Source organism: Thermobia domestica, chromosome 3 (genome assembly GCF_964235325.1).
Source record: "Thermobia domestica chromosome 3, izTheDome1.hap1.1, whole genome shotgun sequence".
Lineage (NCBI taxonomy): Eukaryota > Metazoa > Arthropoda > Insecta > Zygentoma > Lepismatidae > Thermobia > Thermobia domestica.
The window spans coordinates 90,197,891-90,220,073 of NC_137456.1; the positions used below are offsets into that span (position 1 = coordinate 90,197,891).

Below are 22,183 nucleotides of genomic sequence, written 5' to 3' on the forward strand. Positions count from 1 at the left end.
GTATTCACACCCGAATTAGTTTCATTATATGTTGTGATGATATCCGGTTTGTTCTTTTCGGGAACTACAGTCTTATCATGATGCATTGAAGACAACTGCAGGACCGATCTATCCTTCTTCGGCACATAACTCGCAAAGGTCAACTGGCCATCAAAGCACAAGAGTGACGTATTTTCTGATCGCTCGCAGATTTCAACCATTTTCCAAGGAATGTTCCTTTTGTATTTTCTCATTTTACCGAGATCTTTTGTTCCATGAAGAAGCAACTCTTCGGCGAGCTCGGTGCTTGTGAAATAGTTGTTCCATGATTATTTTTTTCTTTATTTAAAGAGGCCTTTACAAGTGACTTCACTAGATCTTTTATGTTGGCTCGTTCATGTCCTATTTCCTGATCAACATATATTTGTTCATATATTTATCTGTATGCCCCATATGACAGCATGGAAAACCATGGGATCCCCATGGACCCCAGGTGTGCTAAACACATCATGGTTCTTATGCAATCTTATAATTTCTAAAGCGGAAAACAGGTAGATACTTATGAGTCAATTAAAATATCTTAAAAGAGATGTCCTGAGTTGTAGACAATAATATAAAACTAACACAGAAAATATATTAACATAATAAAGCCAGGGGTCACGAAACGACCTTACAAACTTTTGATATTTCTTCACCTGTTTTTAATAAAAATTATAAACTGTCTTAAATAAGAATGCATTCTGGTGCACTCTGTATTCTATAATCACAGCCAGAATACAAAGTGATATAAGAAAATAAATCACACATAAAATTCGTAAAAGAATGTAATGAATAACATGCCTTATAACTAAACTTTGGATTTCTAGCATATTTGCATGTCTTATTTTCCTGAAGTCATATTGATATGCTCTTAAACAGAAATTCGTTTCAGGTATTTTGGGGGTAAAATAGCATTTATAGTGCATGTAGTTGCATATTTCGGAGGTTAGTACATGTTTATGACGTTACTGCATACAAATGCATATTTAAAGGAATGATCAAATTGACAATTTTTAACGTCTAACAACTTTCCTTATAAATGGAATTTCAAGTTTCTAATGTAAATGGACTCAAGACCTTGAGCGTTTATAATATTTCCCAAGGTCATATGAAAGGAAAATGAGAATGGGGTGGGTGATTCATCCTCCCGACAATAATGAGTGACTGTCACCTTTTTGGAAGAAGATATAAATAAATGTGTCAAATTACCTGCAACAAAATGTACATGTCACCCATATGTCTTTTTCTTCATGCTCTGAAAGAGTTCATCCCAAAGAAACTTTTAAAATGTGTATTTCGGGAAGAAATGAACAACCCTTTTGACAGTAAATTCTTCAATCAGTCGAAAGATTTGCTTTACAAAATCTAAAATTTGTCACAGCAATTATTTTCTGAGATGACATAAGTTTCCGAGTTTTCCTTTAAGCGAGTTTATCGCAGTATTTAAAACCAAGCTTGTGTTGCTTTGATGTGCATTTCGGTCTCTCGAAACACACTTTCCTACTAAGTATTCTGTTATGTTTTTCAGAACTTTATCTTCTTCCTATTTATGCTCCATGTCTCGCTTAAATGAGTTTACTTCATTTAAAGTATCAATATTATACATTGTAAATTACTGCTGTTTGAAACGGACAATGTTACACTAGAAGAAAAAAATCTTTTAAACAAAAACGTACGGTTTTGAATACAGGTTTTTAATACAGTAAAAGCTGCCTTCAATACGCTCCTTATTAAATGGAAAGTTATCTTAAACAGAAATATTTCACGTTTCCATGAATTTAGAGGTAAAAAATGTGTTAAATTCTCTTGATTAGGCGGACTGTGTTGGGAACAACGGATATTAAAATATACTTTTAACGGAAATTTTCAAGTTCCGGAATGCAGCGTTTTGAAAATTTTTAGACATTCTAAGAGAAGTTAGGTATACGAACTACGTTGTCTGTAAAGATCTTCATTTTCTTGTTACCTTATTTACACATTTAACCTTTAATCCACCACCGTGTAAGGCCCTAGATACTAAAATAGCAATCCTAGAGATAGTTATCAATTAAAGTTTTTTTCTGTTTCATTGCTTCTATGTCCCGTTGTATGTTTTATTTCTTTTCGTGGTTTCTTTCGCAATTTCTGTTACGTTGTTTCTTTGTTTGCTTCTTTTCTTCTTGCTTTGTTCGTTGTTTTGTTCCTTTGTTGAAGTTTAGCTCTTTCCAATGCTGATGCTGTATATGATGTAGAACTAAATATTAAGGTGGAATTCGGACTGCGGTAATACGTTCACTACTTTCTTATCAGAAATCGAGAGGAATGTTACTTTCTTTAAAAAAAAATAATGGTCGATATTGGAAATACAAGTTACACGTTTATCAACTGCCTTTTCATAATTGAACGCAAATTTTAAGTACCCAAATACAGTCCTTTTTTAAAAGAAACTAACCACCTACCTCTCTTCTAATGGTCATAGTTTCGCAACCGTATGATTTAGGACATTATTAATTTTATTATTATTATTATTATTATTATTATTATTATTATTATTATTATTATTATCTTATGTTATCATTAGACTTCGGATCGATACGCACTAAAAGGGTAATTATGCACCAATCAAAAGAAAAGTTGTATTACTTGGACTACATGTACTTAGAGTATAACTATGATGCATTCATGTTACAATATACAACTATGTAGCTTCCGGTATTTTCTGGCAATGCAGGCAATGCTGACTTTGCCAGAAAATACCTGCATATTTCAGTCAAAACATTTATTTCGTGTCACAGGTCGTTAAGGGGCAGTATTTCAAAAAAGCAATGTTACTGGTCGATACATTTGAATTCGTGCATCATTGTTCCCAGGAACACTTTATTAACATCAGACAAGAATTTATGCCAAGATTTTTCGTGACTATTGACTGTGTGAGTTTTCGAACGAAGCGCAATTTTCATAGAGTTAATTTCAAATACCACTAACTCATTCTTAGCTGGACAAGTGACGTGTGACAAGAAGCATAACATATACAATAGATCAAAAGGGAGTCAAAAGTAGAGAGAGGAGCGCCGGAAAGAGCATAGGAGATTACTTTTCATCTTGGCCTTGAAAAACGTAGGTAGTTTCTTTGTTCATTGTAAGTTTTATGTGTACTAATTCGTAACATAAATAAATACTGTAATTGAAATGGTGTGTAAATTATTTAATTTTATCTCAGTATGCCCATTATATATACGTCCATTATTTAATGTTTTAAGCATAGATCTATCTTCGTTAACTTTAAAACGTTTAACGGAATTTTTTGCGAGTCCTGTTCAATTTCGCTTAACAGGTTTTACTATATGCTTATTTACTTTTCTCAGTATATTTATTCTTTATTTACAGATGCTTGGTGCATTCTATTTATATATATATAAATTTCAAATACTGACCTATTTGAACCCCAAAAGCCAAAGGTATTCAAGAAACCATGGGCGCTTAAGGAGTTGAAAACATTTAAAGCGAACTTGTGTTTAGCAATGCTCATTTCAGCTCAATTTTAAAGATCATAACGAGGTTAGAAGAGGAGCGCTGATTAACACTTTCTAGTACATTTGAGCTTTTTGAGTCACTAACAAAGCAGATTTCATCAGGACCGATTGGACAAACATTTGTTCGAAAAGCACACTGAATAGTCACGAAAAATCCTGGCATAAATTCTTGTCTGATGTAAATAAAGTGTTCCTGGGAACAATGATGCATGGATTTCCAGATTTATCGACAAGTAACATTGCTTTTTTTGAAATACTGTCCCTTAACGACCTGTAACACGAAATAAATGTTTTGACTGACATATGCAGGCATTTGCCAGTAAATACCGAAAGCTACATAGTTGTGTATTGTAACAAGAATACATCATAGTTATACACAAAGTACATGTAGTCCAAGTAATACAACTTTTTTGATTAATGGATATTTACCCTTTTTAGTGCATATTCGCATATTTTCATGCATATTTTCGTTATTTTTAGTGCACATTTGCATGTATAGTTTGCTATTTCTAGTGCATATGGATCCGAAGTCTATTTATAACCCTTGAATTGAGAATGAGGTCATATGGCCACGACCTTCATTCGAAAACTGTGGCACTCTTCCGTCAATCTGTTTGATTTCGTTAAAATTACTAATTTAATGCGAGAATGATTGCTGGCAACGATTCAGGAATATATCATAATTCACTTCACACGCGGAAAATTGTTAGTCATTTATTACTCCGCTTTATCTTATAAACTAACAGATATGTTTTAATGAAATGAAGCTCAAATTGAAGAGAACTATATTCCATGTGTTCATTTGTAAAATGAATCCTGTATCATTGTAAGAACTGAGCTGATCAAATGAATTTAAATATTTACTCACTTAACAAACCAACTTTCTATTAAATTTGCTGTGCGAATGGTAGACAGAGGTAATGTAGGCAAATGTCATATATCAACTCACTTGCAGAAATTACTTACTAAAATATTTCAAAATCACACGGATGCATTTCATTTTCAAACCAGCTTTCCATCATTCATTTAAATTATATGTCTTTAAAGCCTAATTATTCATTAAACTTTTCGAACATTGTTAAGTCGAAAATTCAATAGAGTCATTATATATTTTTCCAAACTTACATGTTCCATTTTCCCCAGCTTCCAAGGCGTATGTTTGCAATTAGAATGACTACAACATCCAACCACAAAATTTTTGTAAGGTGCGAACGTAAGGTGATGTAACAGCAAAGGCCATCTACCAGCTTCATTCTCTCAAACTATAGAGAGAAGCGCTGCCACCTACGAGGTTCCTCTAACTATTCAAAATGAAATTACAAGCATAGTTTCTCACTCACAACTGAATTTGCAAACTTTCCCCATGATTTTGTAGTTTCGTTACGGATCCTCGTATATTTTATTATGTTCCGCTCCTAGCCGTTTATTTTCTTCTTCTAAAAGTTTCACCCTTGTTTGTGCCTTGGCAATCACAATGATGCAGTTTTGTAATAATTCTTTTACCTTTTCAACTTTTACTCTACTTACTTTTTTAAGCAGTTAGAGTTTCCTCAACGTCACTTAGATTCTCTGAAAGTTTGTATTCTTCTTGATTTAGTACATGTCCGAGTGTTCTTTTCCTTCTTTCCTGCCATCATTTTCCGAATCAAGTTCTTTTTCGTGACTTTTATATGCAGGGACGCACGCACGGGGTGGGTCCTGGGGGTCTTCAGACCCCCCCGAAATATCGACTTTTGTGTAAATTTAGCCTAATTATAAGGGCAATTTTAGAAGTTTTATTATAAAATATTCCCCTATTGAGTTTGGACCCTTCCCGAAATACCTGCGTACGCTACTGTCTATATGTATTTGGAGAAAAGTCGTTCCTCTTCCTTTTTCGTCTGTTTTTCTACGGTCCTGGTGTTTGAAAACCTTATAGCCAAAGTTGGTCTTTAATATCTCTTCGTATGATGCATAACTGTGTAAGTTTGATCTTTCAGCCATTTCTATATATAACAATTATTATTAATTCATTAGGTTTAATTTTTAGTTAAGGTAGGCAAGTATTCCACTTCTAATGTTATATTTTACCCAACCCAACTTCATTGCTCCTTCGGCCAACTAATATAGTAGTTGCGGATAATGCACTCTCGGGTTCGAGTTTAAAAAATACACAATATAAAGCAAAACTGCTACAGTAACTACCTATATTAAGTAACAATAATATAAGGAAAGCACAAGAGTGAGGTGATGGCTCTTCAACTATTTGTAGGGCTTCCAAATGTTTTGGTTTGGAAGTTACATCATCTGTTCCCTCAAAACTTGTTCAAAACTCCAAATATACAGCTTTTTTGTCGATACATAAGTTAATACCAATCGTGCGTTAGTTATCGATAATGAATTATTAGGAATAGTCTTCACTCTGTCACTCACTTGTAGTGTGTTGACTTATTATTTAGTTATTTCTGATACGTATTTCAGAAAAAAAGAAAGTACCTAACTATGACTACACTGTAAATTTCCATAGAGTGCTCAGTGTTCGGTGTTTGACGGAAATTTCCCTAATCTAGAGAAATTTCGTAAATAAAGGGTCTTTCCTAGTAAGATAGTGAAATCGGACCTTGATTCAAATGGGTCGCCATTGTCCTAAAAGGTTACCCTTGACCTAAAAGTACCTCAAAAAATTTTTGACTCCCTAACCCTCCCCTTACTGAATTATCATATCATACATGCTCAAAATTGAATATTTTTAAATTTTGATGGGATGGTAGAAAAATTTTGAAAGTTTCACAGATTGAAGGTACTATCTAGATGTAAATCTGCAATTTTTTCAAAACCATCTATACGTTTCTTTGTTTTTGTGTGCGTTGAACATTTCAAAAAAAATTAGAAAAATTTTGAGGGGGACACGTCCCTGATTTTTTGATTAAAAATTTGTTATACCCTTATTTACAACATATTTTTTTTCGGGGCCTGAAAGTGATGACAACATTGTCAAAAAGAAATAAAACTGAAAACAAACGTGTTTCGCACAGTTTTCAAACATTTTAGGGCCTCAAGGTGAGGCATTCAAGGTGAGGGCCCCTTCAAACAATCCTTTGCCAAAGTTCACAATTTGTCTTTCTTTTGCGTCCCTTCGGCTTCTGTCGTTCTTCGGCTACTTCGATTGTGTCCATTTCGGAATAGAAACACCAAATATATCTCCGTAACAGTGCTTCCACTTCAACCAACTCTTGCACAACAAAGTTACACACAGCTCACGGTAGAGAACGCTACCGGTAAAGAGCGCCACGATGAGCGGCCAGTGAAGCAAGCACTGATAGATACGAGGAGCCGACCCGAGGTATGTGTAACTTCGTTGTGCAACAGTCGGTTGAAGTGGAAACGCTGCTACGGAGATATATTTGGTGTTTCTATTCCGAAATGGACACAATCGAAGCAGCCGAAGAACGACAGAAGCGGAAGGGACGCAAAAGAAAGGCAAGTTATGAAGTTTGGCAAAGGATTGTTTGAAGGGGCCCTCACCTTGAGGGCCCTAAAAAGGTGGAAAAACTGTGCGAAAACACGTTTGTTTTCAGTTTTATTTCTTTTTGACAATGTTGCCATCACTTTTAGGCCCCGAAAAAGAGATATGTTTTACCTAAGGGTGTAACAAATTTTTAACCAAAAAATCAGGGACGTGTCCCTTCCAAAATTTCTTCAACATTTTTTTGAAATTTTCAACACGCAGAAAAGTAAAGAAAATACTTATAGATGGTTTTGAAAAAAATTGCACATTTACATCTAGATAGTATCTACAATCTGTGAAACTTTCAAATTTTTCGACCATTCCTACCTAAATTAAAAAAAAAACATATTCAATTTTGAGCATGTATGATACGATAATTCGTTAAGGGAAGGGGGAGAGGTTAAACATTTTTTTGAGGTAGTTTTAGGTCGAAGGTAACCTTTTGAGTCAATAGCAACCCAATTTGAGTAAATGGCCGATTTCACTATCTTACTAGAAGAGACCCTTTTTGTGCTCACTGATTGACCAATACAAATGCTTACAGTTTTCTTTGTTCTTCAGATATAAATCAACACAATATATATTTTTTTGTTTGGGCATATTTGTTTTTTTAGTAAAAAAGTGAAGGAGAAAGTAAAAAATAGAAGCAAGAAACACAAATGTTCTCGAGACTACTTTTAATATAACTAAAACAAGCTTATCATATAACATCTGTCGTAGGAATTTGACACTCAGGAAATTAGGGAAAGTTTGATAAGAAAAAGGAAAATTTTGTGTCAGTCGAGGAATTTGTTTTTTACGGAAACCTACGAACACTGACAGTGCCTGGGTTTTAGTGGAAATTTTCAAGAGTCTCGGTTTTTAGTTTTAAAATCTAGATTTAGTCCCAAATGCAATGTCCTACAGATCACATATATCATTTTAACTTAATTTCTATATAATTATATTGTACTTATCCTCATTGTTACTTGTATCGTAGAACGAAAGTTCTATCTTATTATTTTTTCTGTTTCAGAATTCAATGAAGACGATCTTGAACCTGACTTCATGGAATGACCAATTAAACTATGCTTTGAATCTTGTAAAAGACAAAACTTCACATTCTCGTTCAAAACTAAGACTTCTGATTGAAATGTGTCGAAAGAAGCTGAGTGAAGTTTTCATGTACAAGCCTCAAGGAATTTTTAGAGGTCGTGTTATCTCATACAGAGCACGAGATAGTGAAGTAGTAACCAAAGATAATGGTTTCGCAAGTAGTTTTCAGGAGGTAAGTAATAAGGCTTGTTGTCAATAATAAATATTTATTTCAAGTTTTACTCTAAATCTTCTACACTGGAAGAAATAATGTGTTATGTGTGTATAGTTGAGCAGAAAATTCACTGATTAGATCGGAACAAAATTATTGTTTTGCACTTCTAGCATTTATACTGGTATACATACTTCTGTCAATATTACAGGCGATCTTCTTTGCAAAAGTAATGCATTGTGCTAGAGTTAAATCTTAAAAGCAAACTGCTCCTTAAACGAACAAGATTGAAGTAAGGATAGAAAATGATTCGACTGCTGATTTATATGAGGATAATTCACTTTTCTGCTATCCTTGATGTTTCTTCTGGTAATCCAAAATCTTAACACATTTGATATTATAGGAACGATCGTTTTATAATCTATTGACGACAATTAAAGTTATCTACTAGCTAAGTAACCGACAGATTCTTTTTCTAGTGAATAACAGGAGTAAAGCACAACCTATATCCTTAGAATGTACTATTTTGTTCTTGTACCAAAATGTACTGTTTCATTATTATGTATTACGATATTAGCTGACATATAAGTTACTATACAGTAAAATGATGATATATTAGTTACCATTTTCAACGTTTTAATTTTGATTTATTCTTAAAATTGAAACATATTCTCGATATCGAGATGTAAATCCTCTCAGAGTAGTGCTTATGACGAAGGAACTGTTTCGAAATCATACCGTAACTATAAGGAGATATAAGCAGTAGAAGTCTAAACAAAAGAATATTTACTCTACGGGATCGCTCTTTTCAAAGTAACTTAATTATTTCTATCTCGGTTTCAGGTATGTGCTGAAGAAATCCAAGAGATAGTGATACCTGGAAACCATTTGTCAATGTTGCAATCTGATGGATGCTTGAAATTGGCGGAAAACTTAAACAGCATTTTGGATAACTACTCAGCTTAAAAATAATGTTTAATTTGGTTTCTGAGGTTTTCTGTGTTAGAAGTGTTACAAATGTGATGATAATTTGCAATATATTTTCTTAACCTTCACGTAAATTTATTTAAAAAAAACAACAAAAAAGACATTTCTCAGTATTTTTCATTACTTCCTATGTTATATTTTGAATGAGCATCTAAATATGTGAAAACAGATGTACATCAAATAATAAGTTGTCATTTATGTTTAGACTAAGAATTTATTTTGGTACATGTAAATCGAAAGAGAATTGCATTAGGTTTAATTCATTTATCATGTAAATTGAAATAAACATATCCCTTGTACATTGTTCGGATATAATATTATTCTCATAAAATATACTACATACATAAAAGTTTTTTGTGAGTAATTGATCTGTCAACATTTTTAAAGCGTACGCAAGTGAGATTTGTGATCTACCTGTCTGTCTGCTTCAAGATAACTTTGGTGAAGTTTAATAGAGTTCACTATGTTCCTTCCTCCAAATTTGGAACATCAGCGTAATAGTTGTGATTGAAATCCATTAAGAATAAAGGGGAAAAGTGGGTCAAATCGACCCTATAGGTAATGTGATTAAATAATTTTTCAGTGTTTAACTTTAGTAAAATTTAATCAACTTTGACGCGATAGTGTTATGTCTACTTTCTTTAGGGATTCTCGATCATCTACACTGCTGGGGCTGGGGGTAAGGGGTAAAGAAGGTAAATGTCACCCAGCTTGAAACTTTCCTCATACAAACAATAGGATTAGAAAATAATTCTTCACAATAAAGTTCGTAAAATTTTTATTCGATTTTGATCCTATGAAAGAAGCTTGTAATTGGGATGAAATTATCTCAGAGGTTTGTTACATGATTATACACAAATGCATATAAGTCCAGAACTATACAACAGTACATCTAACCTGATAAATCATAATGACATGAATCACCCACGCGCTGCAACCAGAGCCAATATATGTGTGGCATCGAATCCAACAGATGTTTCACGTATCCTGAGAAATCGTGTGCCATGCTGCTTGTAATGCGAGTCATACCTTCTAACTTTTTACAAATACCTATTATATTGTATTCATATTGGGATACAATCAATAATATAAATATTGTTGAGCTTATCAGCTCTAATATACTGAAATGGAAAGAGCAAGTTACTTATTATATTTTCATGCCTTAATATATAAATTTATACTATCATATTGTTCTGTAATTACATAATTTGGAAAAGATACATGAAATTGTAACGTTATTTCTTCGTTATATTCCCTGATTCAAATACACTTTGAATATTTATAAAGTTCACGAGATAACAAATGAATTGTACCACAGTTATGCACTTTTAGGTTATATCTTTTTCCACATATATACCTTATTTGTCACATTAAAATAATATACATCCAATTATAACAATATAGTTCTTCGTTCTATATATTTCTACATTACCATATCAACCAGATAAACAAGTTGTCATAGGAACGAAAACAAGAAAAATCTCGATTTAATACAAACATTTAAATTATTTCTTCATATATACTTTCTTCTTCTTCTTCTTCTTTGTAGCTTGTACCCTTTTAAATAGCACTTTTGCCCGTAAATAAAAACAATATTTAGGAGTACATACAAAAATATACATTATCGTTGTATAATGGCTCCCGACCTACGAGACTTTTTTAAATTGATTAGAATTAAAGAAAGAATCCTGGACCGTTAAACATTTCATATACACTGTTACCTTACCTTTTGAATAGCCTTTATATATTAAAAAATTACAATTCATGAAATAATACATTATCATCATCTTATCTCAATATCATTCTCATATTTATCTAATAATCAATTTTATTATAATTCTATAAGAATAGCGATAAGAAAGACATTCAAAATATGATAAGTGGATTGATTATTTTTAGGTCCTAAATAGATTCTTTAAATCAATGCCATTTATATTCGTTAATAAAGTTGATGTGAGTTAAAATACAACGTAACGTGTTTCTTTATTCGAGCATATTTAACATAAAATTGGATAGACAATATTTGTATTGATGCTTAGATGTAATTGCATAACGTTAACGAAGTAAAAATTACAATGAAATAATAACCTAAATAAATTCTAAATAGGTTTGTATATAGATTAAAATTATGCTTAATTTTCATGCATTTCTCGCAATCAATTCCGCAAACCGAGGTATGGATTTTCTAAAATAAATATATCCAATTCTAACAAATTAATATAACTGTATAGAATTCAAATGAAGTACGAATTACAAATGAAATCATAACAATATTCAAACAATAAAACAAAACAAGAATTAATTGAATATGTTTTTGACGAACGCCATAACTTTAGCTCAAGTTACATTATAAAAAGATTTAACTAAGTTGCATTGAATGGCACAATCTTGAGTACAGTCCTGTATGTTATTTACTACACCGGTTCTTTGATTTCTATTTTGAAAATTTCTGCCAGCTATGTAACTACTACCAAATCTGGGAGTACGTGGAAAATTAGATCGATTGTTTACATTATCCCTAAAAGTGGTACGATTATTATTTCGGTTTCTTCTAAAATTAGGTTCGGTCGTATTGCTGTTAAGAGAAAATCCAACATTATTTCTCTACTACGACTACAACCCTAACATTGATATTTCGTACAGAAATATGATTAGCTCGTTTCTATTAGTATTACCTTGCAATCTAGACTGATTCTCATAATTTGGAACTATCGTTATTAAATGATTGAAATTAATACACCGCGAAGAAATCAATACTTGCTGTAGCCTAAACGGTAATAATATTCTTATTCATGCAATAATACGTGATTCTTGCTGATATGGATTGATTTGCTTCAAGTCATTATATGTTGAAATTACAAAATCTGTAAGACTTTTGTCTACTTTAGGATCAAAATGTCGGTTTCTAATTTGAGCATCCCGGTCTCCTAAGATAAAACCATTTTCAAAATTTGCTAACAACGCATTTTTAAAATCTGAATAATTACGCAGATTACCTTTGATCGCTATATACCATACCGAACAAGGTGGTAACAATATATTTGGCAATATTTTATGGAAATTAGCCTTATCTATACCAATTAGGTCACATTCTTCTTCAATTTTTTCCAAAAAGGTACTCGCTGGGATGCCCTCAGTTCTACCGCTGAATTTAGTTAAAGATCCGATTTCACTGAATTTCACGCGATTACACTTGTAACTAAAATAAATAAGACGTCTTGGCTTTGCGTGGGTGTGGTTCCTTTGACGTGGTCTTATTTCCTCGCCCTGAATTTTAGAGATGGTGTCCTCCCTTTCGGAATAACCTTCTGATGGGTTGCTGTCTTCTTCACAAGGTCTTGATTCAGTTCTCCTAGGTTCCTCATACACCACGTTAAGTGCAGGATCAGGATTACACATTGCAGTACTGATTTTTTCTTCGATGGCCTGCACCTCCTTTTGCAGTCTCCGAATTTGATTTGTATGTTCGTTGACTTGTGTTTCTACTACATCAACGGTACTTCTCACCACTCCAAAGCTATGGATAATTTGTTCTATCCTATTGTCGGTTATTTCCAGTTTGGTATTTATCTGCTGCGTTACTTGCTCCAATTTAGAATCCATCTGCTGTCCTATTTGAGTTTCACTTGTTCCATCTAGAGTCCATCTGTTGTGTCATTGAATCGATCTGCTATCCTATTTGTAGGGTTACTTGTTCCAGTCTGGAATCCAATTTGGAATCCATCTGCTGTCCTATTTGTTGAGTTATTTGTTCTAGTCTGGAATCCAATTTGGAATTCATCTGCTGTCCTATTTGTTGTGTCACTTGCTCCAACCTGGAATCCAAATTTTGTGTCATGGAATTCATCTGCTGTCCAAGCTGTCGTAAAAAATCAATCACGTCCTATGAATTCTCAGTTGCTGGAATATTAGTGTCTTCAACTCCTGTACTGGTATTCATTTTATCTCTTCGATATATTTTTTTTCTTTTATTACGTAGTAAAATGTACAACATGATGTTGAGATAGTTTACTAAACTTCTGACTAATCTCAAGGTTCCACGGTTCCGGCACCATATAAATACGTAACGTTATTTCTTCGTTACATTCCCTGATTCAAATAAACTTTGAATATTTATAAAGTTCACGAGATCACAAATGAATTGCACCACAGTTATGCACTTTTAGATTATATCTTTTTCCACATATATACCTTATTTGTCACATTAAAATAATATACATCCAATTATAACAATGTGGTTCTTTGTTCTACATATTTCTACATTACCATATCAACCAGATAAACAAGTTGTTATAGCAATGAAAACAAGAAAAATCTCGATATAATACAAATATTTAAACTATTTCTTCATATATACTTCCTTCTTCTTCTTCTTCTTTGTAGCTTGTGCCCTTTAAATAGAAACAATATTTAGGAGTACATACAAAAATATACACTATCGTTGTAAACTTGTATTTTTATATTTCAATTCACATCACTTGAATATCACTACAAAATACACCAAAAACTTTAAATTATAAAGTGGAATTTTATATGTGATGGCATATGAATTTGATTCACATTGACATTATAAAACACTTTTTGTACTAGGTCCAAAACTTACATCTTTACAACATTCGCATTAACACGGTTCACCAATTATAATCACTGTACTATTAGTGATAACTGATTATTCTATTTTTCAAAATAACATGTGGATGAATTTTTCTGGGGTCTTTGGAATTTCAGATGTTGTATTCGTTTTCTTCGAAAAGAGAGATGACTTCATTGGCGTAATGGTTTGCGTTGTAACATAATTCAAACTTTATTTATTTTTGTAAATGAATAGATTAAATATTATTGATGATAGGAATTTTTTCACAATAATACCACTATTTGTATACAACAATTTGGTGTTGGCACTGTCATACATAATTTTAGTTTCTGCACCTACTTGGAGGGCGCAGTTTATGAGCTACGTTATGCACCGACTTTTTTCATACCAGTGGTGGAGGTCGTCTTAACCTTGCTTCTACAGCCTGTCATGTCGTTCTCCTACCAAATGGAAATTCCTGATTTCATTGACAATGTGAACTGAATAACTACATCACTGACACAATTGTTAAATTTAACTATGACTTCACGAGTTGAGAGTCGTTGTTAAGGTTCTTCTTTCTTTATTGCCAGAAGTGAAAGAGTTCAGCATAACCTTGGACAAAGACAACAGCTCTCACTGTTAAGTGTATATGTATGTAACATTTGAAAAGAGTAGATTTCCAGGAATTTTTTTAATATCAGGTTCACCAAAAAGTTTTCTAAATGAGTATAACACATCTATGGATTGTATTATGAGCAAAACGTTTTAGCTTTGGAAACCTTCTATTTGTGTAGTCGTAGTTTACTAATATAAGGGTTTTCGATAAGGCTGGAAACCTATCGAACTTCAGATGTGAAAATTTATCAAGTTGTCATAGGTTACTCGAAACCGTTCGAGTATTTGAAATTATCGAATTTTCGGATATTAACGAAATGTCGAGTATTATCGAAGTTTCGTTTATTATCGAAAATTCTAATATTATCGGAGTTCGGATATTATCGAAATTTCAGGTATTCTTGAAAGTTCGAATATTATCGAAGTTTCGAGTATTATAGAAGGTTTGAATATTATCGAAGTTTGGATACGGTATTTGAAAGTTCTATTATTACTAAAATTTGGCGTAATTTTGAAAATATGATTACTACAGAAATTTCAGAAATACTCGAAACTTTAAATATTAACAAAATTTCTGTTATTCTCGAAACTTCGAGTGTAATCGAAATTTCACACATTATACAAACTTTGAACGTTACTGTAATTTTGGTTACTGTCGAACCATTACAAAACTTGGTTCATCGAGTATTTAAAAGTTTTGGAAAGCCACGAAATTTCGTCACCCATGTTTTTTAGGTGGTTTTAGGCCTGCCTCTTATGCGTGAGGCTAATGGAAGCCATAAACGCAAAAGTATAATGCCTTACTGACATTTGAATCAAGAATCCCCAGCTTCGTAGTCTATCAAGATAGTCTCTTTTGTAAGCAAGGTCAGCATGAAATCTTAAGAGGCAGTAACAATGCAGAAATTAATAATATATCAGGTATGAAAGAAAGAAGTGTTTATTAATGCTCGATAATTTAAATGTAATTTCAAAAGTTTAGAATTTATTAATATCGTCTCATAGGAGGGGATGGACTCTAGTTGTTAACATGCTTGTCCTAAAATTTGGTGATTGAGATTAAAACCTTATTGCGGTCAAGTAGTCCACTCTAACTTAGTGTGTGTGTGTGCCATCTGAGGGCCACATGATACAGCGATGTTGTTTTTTGCACACTCCAAGTTAGTGCTACAGACCGACACGTAATAGTTGTCAATCTCAGTATTTCATTTAAAAAATGGTGGTCAAAAGAAAATGGAGAGGAACGGGAAAGTGACGAAGTATAATCGCGCTAATATTCTAAACTGGTGAACCGAATCAAGTGATTCTTTTCACGATTACTGGCCTTAGTCACCTACAGGCATATTTCATAGGGCCGCAGGTGTCGGCGAGCGCAAAAGACAATGCTCGAAAATGGCAAGAATGGGGGTTCTTCTGTGACCTCCACATCGGAGGGGGGGATGGGTATGATTACTGCAGCACCTGGTCATAGACATTTCAAGATGGATCAGAAGGGAAATGTCCAGACACTATTGGAGCTTCGCACCCAAAATTCTCAATATTTGTTTTAATGATACTCGGAGTTTAGATATTACATAAAATTCCGACAATCTCAAATACTCGAAGAGTTTTTTCTTGATGCATGTTTTCTTTTCCTCTCTCTCTCTCTCTCTCTCTCTCTCTCTCTCTCTCTCTCTTGATAGACTACTTAAGCCTTGTACAGTCACTCACATAAGTACCTGGACCTCTGACTGTTATAATTCCATTACTTGGGGTCCAGATCATTTGCAGTTGTGAGAACGTCTAGACAGATGCAACCCAAGTTACAGGTAACTTTTCTCGCCACTGACAGCAGTTGGTAGCCCTGATCCAGGTGTTTATTCAGGTAAAGTGTAAAGTAGGTGACTAACGAAACAATTCTCCATTCTAAGATGAATCTCTATGGTTCGGATCGTGTTTTCCAAAGAACACTATATATTAATCTCAATATTTCAGTGTATGTAATGTATTATTTCTTTATATATTGTATGTTAAGAGAAATAAGAGTACTGACCACGCATGAATCAGTAAATGCTTGAAAATAGCTGAAAATATTAAATCTAGAACAACTGCATGAAACAAGTTAGTAAATGATTGCCTTCATTGAGAGACCTTCTCCAATTCTCCTCATTCCAACATATTTTCTTTCTAGAGGAGAGAAGATCTTGTTTGTCACACTGAATATGTGTTAAAATTGAAATTGAAACATTTGAAAAAGTTTCAACCTTGCCGGGACCGCAGAATGGAAGTTCAATACGCTAACCACTTACGTACCGCATCACCTCATCTTTCACTTAAACTATAAGTTAGTTAAAATCGTTGTATCGTTAGACTATACAAAATACTAATGTTCGTATAATGAGACGTTCCTTATGAGTGTCACAATGACTTACTCGAGATTTCCTTCTCTCATGGCTCTGTTTTCCCTGCAAGAAGGCAGAGAAACATGAGATACTACAGGTTAAATTTTGTCTAGGGATATAGGGATCAAGATACACCCATCTAGTTGTACCGTACACTGCTATCCTAGAAAGGATGGGTTTAGGTCTAGTAAAAGGGAAGAGCTCTCTTTCTTCATTTAACAATATACAATTTATTAAAATAAAATAAAGATAACAAGAAAAAGGAAAGAAGACAACATAGTTTTCAATACTCAGAATATATCAGAGAAGTGCTGAGACAATATTTTGAAAGCTTTGACAAATTATAACATCTTGTCTGTTTTCAAGTTTAAGTAATAACAGAATAAAGTGAAAATCCAAATTACAAATTAGAATAACAGATATTAATTGCAATCATTTTCAATCAATTAAAGAGTTATGTTATTCTAACATTTGAAAGATAGTGAATTTAGTTGAGAGTTCTCCACGAAACTTTGCCATATTGAATTTGTTCCGAGGCTGTCTGCCGACAGAAAAAAATAACTTAAAACAGAAATATATTTACCTGAAAACTGATATTAGGCTTCGTACAAGGTGTTGACATTTGACGAACACTATACTTTCAATCGCACTCAACACTCTATGTTTCACGGGTTCGGTCATTTTATTATGCCCGACTCCGTCATTGGTGACGCATATGGTGATGTGATATTCTGGATTTTTCCAGAAACAGGATGAGTCTCCTCTTCACGTGTCAGTGTGAGGAGGGAAGAAAGATAGGACAAGAGACATACGCAATTGCTTATCCGGAATCTGTTTTCTTCAACAATCAAAATAAGTGATTGTCTAAGGAGGGAGAGGGAGAAATCGGATATTCGGGAGATGGTATCTCACTTGATCGGAAGCATCACATCACTCCTAACCCAAACTTTATGACATTATCATACTGACATTTCCTGAATTGTGGCATTACTTGATTCATATCGAGCCAATATCCTGTTTCTTGCAAACTAGGTCACGTATGCACTGGTCGTGCAACATAACCTTGAGTTGTTTTCTGTTTGCGTTTTCTTGACTAGTCATCCGATGCCTTTGCGTCAGGAAGAAAACGAAGTGTTTACATAATTTCCAGGTTTGGATAAAACTAGAATGTCTTAGTCAACCAACCGTTATCTCTCTATTTCCTCTCTTCTTGAATCACTCACTCCTTGAGGTAAATTGGACAATTTAAAGGAAATAGCAATCAAACATTAAGATTGTTGTTCCTATAAGCAATGCATATGTAGAACAAAGAAAGAAATTATAAAATTTTGTTTCCAATAAAGTTAATGAGAATTGAATCAAGAACCTGGAGTATATAGAATGGTCACGAAATACAGCCCGTGACACTTCTTTATCCCAAAAACAAGTTATATAGACGTTCCTCAATCAGGAACATATCACTAAGCGTTCCTCAATCAGGAACATATCACTGAACGTTCCTCAATCAGGAACATATCACTAAACGTTCTTCAAGTTAAGGATACGTCATTGTTTTCAGCGATGATCCGGATTTACAATACAATTCTTCTTTACCTTCTAGTTTCCAAAGAAGAAAATAGGGTAGAAATTAATTTCACATTCCTTGAATTATATTGACACGTGTAGAAATAGTGTGTACTATGTTTATCTAACATAACTACTAGTTTATTTTCGTATTTTTGTATGAGGAATGGATGACAAAGTGTGAAAGTAGAGAACTGCCATTACCGCGACTCGAGTTCGAATCCCATCGTGGCATCAATCTTTCTTCTTTATTGGAAGGTGTTGTTTACGTAATTGATATAGTAATTCTGTTATTCCATTAATAATAATAAAAATAATAATAATAATAATAATAATAATAATAATAATAATAATAATAATAATAATATAGTAACAACGCCTATATTCTCTCTTTTCAGCAACCAATAATAGTCAGCCATGATATGAATAATCCAACCACCTTGATACCTCTTTTCAGTATCCTTTAAGTCCTGGTCATAACGTTCATCGTGTTCTTCACTCTAGATACCAAGATTGTGAGAAACATTTTCTAAATGTGTACGTAAAAAGTGTAGTTTTACACTCAAATTACACCCAAGATTTCTAAGATCTTAGAGCAACTCTTCTACAATATGTTCGTAATCAGGACTTCGTGTATTACCAGGAAGTTCGTCACAACATCCCTGGAGCTTTGCCATACTTGCTTCTTCATTTAGGTCATGGTATTATCAAAAAGTGGGTCCTTGAGAACTTTTTTTTCATCTGTGGACCAGTAAATATACAAGCTGTGAGTTTTTGATTCTCATAGTACTAAATACTTTGCATATGTACTTAAAACACTTACCGTCCTTATTTAGAGCACAAACTAACTGTGTCATGATGCTTAAATTTATAAACAGGGGAAGGAGTAAAATTTTTGAACACTCAACGAGTGGTTCATGTTCAACATTCTCCACGCCAGGTGAGATACATTTTCGGGATTGCCATTCTTTCCTAATCGAATGTTCACCCTTTGCAAGACTGTTCCATTCGCAGAGATAATAAGGATGTTCAGTGTAACCAGATTGAAGTTCCAACAGGAGATCTATAACTTAAAAGTCACCACACAAAAGCCATTGGTATTTTTTGTAGTTAACACAACCTATTAAACACTTTAACATTTTCATTTGTCTCTTTCATATGAATAGAATGTGCAACAGGATAGACCCAATGATAATACAATTGTGAAGTAAGACGCCTTTCAAACTTAATACCGATGAATCGATAAAAAGTCTCGAAACAGAAGTATCCAATCAGTTACACCAAACCTTTCTGTAAATCCTAGCATGTCAGTAAACCATTGATCCATGTTCAGCAAAACAAAAAAAAAAAGATGTCCTGGGACACATCTTGCGAATATTTTTATCATCCTGTTAAGTTATCTGACTGTAAAGATATCAAGACATCGTAGGACTTGCACATAGTACAATTGAAGTCAATATTCTACCAATTACTAGAATATATTAATGTTTTCAAGTAGTTTTCTCCACAGACATAAGTAGTTTTCCCACTAAACCTCTATTTTTGAATATGTCGAATTCTCAAGAAACCTGACGTGATAAGGAGAAACTGATTACATATTTAAAATCAGTGGAAAAATCCAGTTCAGAAAATGTTATTCGTTTGAAAACATCAGAATGCATGCAGAGCGGTGTAATACACAATACATACACCAGAAGGTTTGGACAATCGCAAGCTGCAACCAATCAGAAACGTGTTTTTAGTTTCTATGGCTAGGGTCGAGGGTGAAAAAATATGCTGTTCAAAAGATGCTGTCTACAATGCAGTGAGCAGAGTTGTTTGCTGGGTCAGAGTGGGTCATAGTGGGTGGTGAGTCACGGTGGGTGGTGGGTCGCAGTGGGTCACGGTGGATGATGGGTCGCAGTGGATCACATGCAATTAACTCACGACCCACTGACCCACTCAGAAATCTCGATCCATTTGACCCACTGACCCACTCCAACTTTGGATTTAACAACACATAGAAGATGGAAGACCGAAAATTGCAGGCTCACCATATTTTATTGTTTTACTTCGGGCAAGGGAAGAACGCGCGAATAGTGTTTGTGATTTTTACTGTCCTTAATGTTTCTGTGTATTTGTCCCTGTTCTTAAAGAGTTACTGGGAAAAACTGTAAAAGTGAGTAAAAAGCGTGAAAATAGGAAACAAGGTACTGAGGAAGGTTCGTTATACTAGCTAACTCAAAAAAATAATCCAGTGATCTGAAACACCAGATTCCGATCACTATGAGTAGGGCCTACCTATCCAATGCCGTGCCGTGAAAAATGAGGACCCGAGGCGAGAGCATACGACAGCACCTCCGTGCAAATGAGTTGTAAATTTAAAGTTGAATTCTCTGGACTATTCTTTCTCCATGTCTTTACTATTTATCATGACTGAAATCAGAAAGTTTTAGCATTATTACACTGGAATTGTAAAAGTGTGTAATTACTGTATTCCCTGCAATCCACTTTTTTCCTTCTCTCACAACAGTGATGTCTTAGGGTAGTGGCTTAAGCGTTAGTTTCATAATGTTGGGGTCATGGGTTCGATTCCGGGTGTGGCAATTAAGGAAATTTTTATAATTTGCAATATTGATAATTCTGATGTATACTAACATGAAAAATATTCTATTTCTCTGGGTCTAATTGTAAGAGTTAAGAAGACTTCCTTCACAGGTGAAATGCCAACAACACAAAATTATGTCATCCGAATCAACCTTCATTCCTAAATGTCTGGGAACGTAACGTGTTTGGACAAGAATTGATGAATACATAAGGGCTAAACACGTCCTTACTGCTGTAATATGGACCAAAAATGAGTTCTAACGAATTATTCCTACTGTGCACAAATTGTAAATAGTGATCCAACTTACAACTCTAGTCACGACAATGATCCTATTTAAGATGTCACCTCACCTTTTTACTTACAAGAAGGGCGAAACAATATGCTTTACTGTTATCAGCTAACAAATCTTTATATTCCATTTCTTGATGCCATAAAATGATAATTCTATCTCTAAATCCATAAACATAATAATATTATTGCGTTCATGTGTAAACCTAAGAAACATTTGACATACTGTGTATCTTTTCTGTTCCTATGAATACCTGTATGTTACTTTTTCTTTACTTCTGTGATGGTAATAATAATAATAATAATAATAATAATAATAATAATAATAATAATAATAATAATAATAATAATAATAATAATAATAATAATAATAAAGGAATAACATAATTACAATACCAATTACATAAACAATACCTTCCCGTACAGAAAAATTAATAATTGCCACGACAGGATTTGAACCCAGGTACCTTCAATGGGAATTTCCTTCTTTCACAGCTTTTTAAAATACAAATTGCCCCAACTGGAGTATTGTTCGCCACTAGTTCCTCATGTCCTTTCGACGTATTCCAAACACTACAGGGACACGAACACAGAAATACTAAGAACAGTTAAATTTCCGACCTTGCTTTACAGAAAAATTCGAACCCCTAGTGGATTGCGCCTTATGATCAGAAGCCGAACGCCCGAGATCACTCGGCTAGTGTCACCGGTTCAATTTGCAACAAATTCGTCATATGAATATAAAATAAACTAGTAGTTATAGAACATAAACATAGAGCTGTCTATTTCTACACGTGTTGATACAATTCAAAGAATGTGAAAATAATTTCTGTCGTCTTTTCTTTTTTGAAAATTAGAAGTTATGTAAAGAAGAAATGTAATGTAAATCGGGACCATCCCTGAAACCGATGGCGTAACCTCAA

At 33.7% G+C, this 22,183-nt stretch overlaps 1 protein-coding gene across 1 annotated transcript in view; it reads left to right on the plus strand.

The window, feature by feature from the left end:
* The window catches only part of LOC145681865 (fatty acid synthase-like), a 123,489-nt gene extending 113,946 nt beyond the window's left edge, over positions 1 to 9,543 (plus strand). The window contains exons 31-32 of the mRNA XM_081753471.1: positions 8,033 to 8,284; positions 9,107 to 9,543. Coding sequence (XP_081609597.1) covers positions 8,033 to 8,284; positions 9,107 to 9,229 — 375 coding nt within the window. The 3' untranslated portion in view covers positions 9,230 to 9,543. The remainder of the gene's footprint in view (positions 1 to 8,032; positions 8,285 to 9,106) is intronic.
* Positions 9,544 to 22,183: the final 12,640 nt, after the last annotated feature.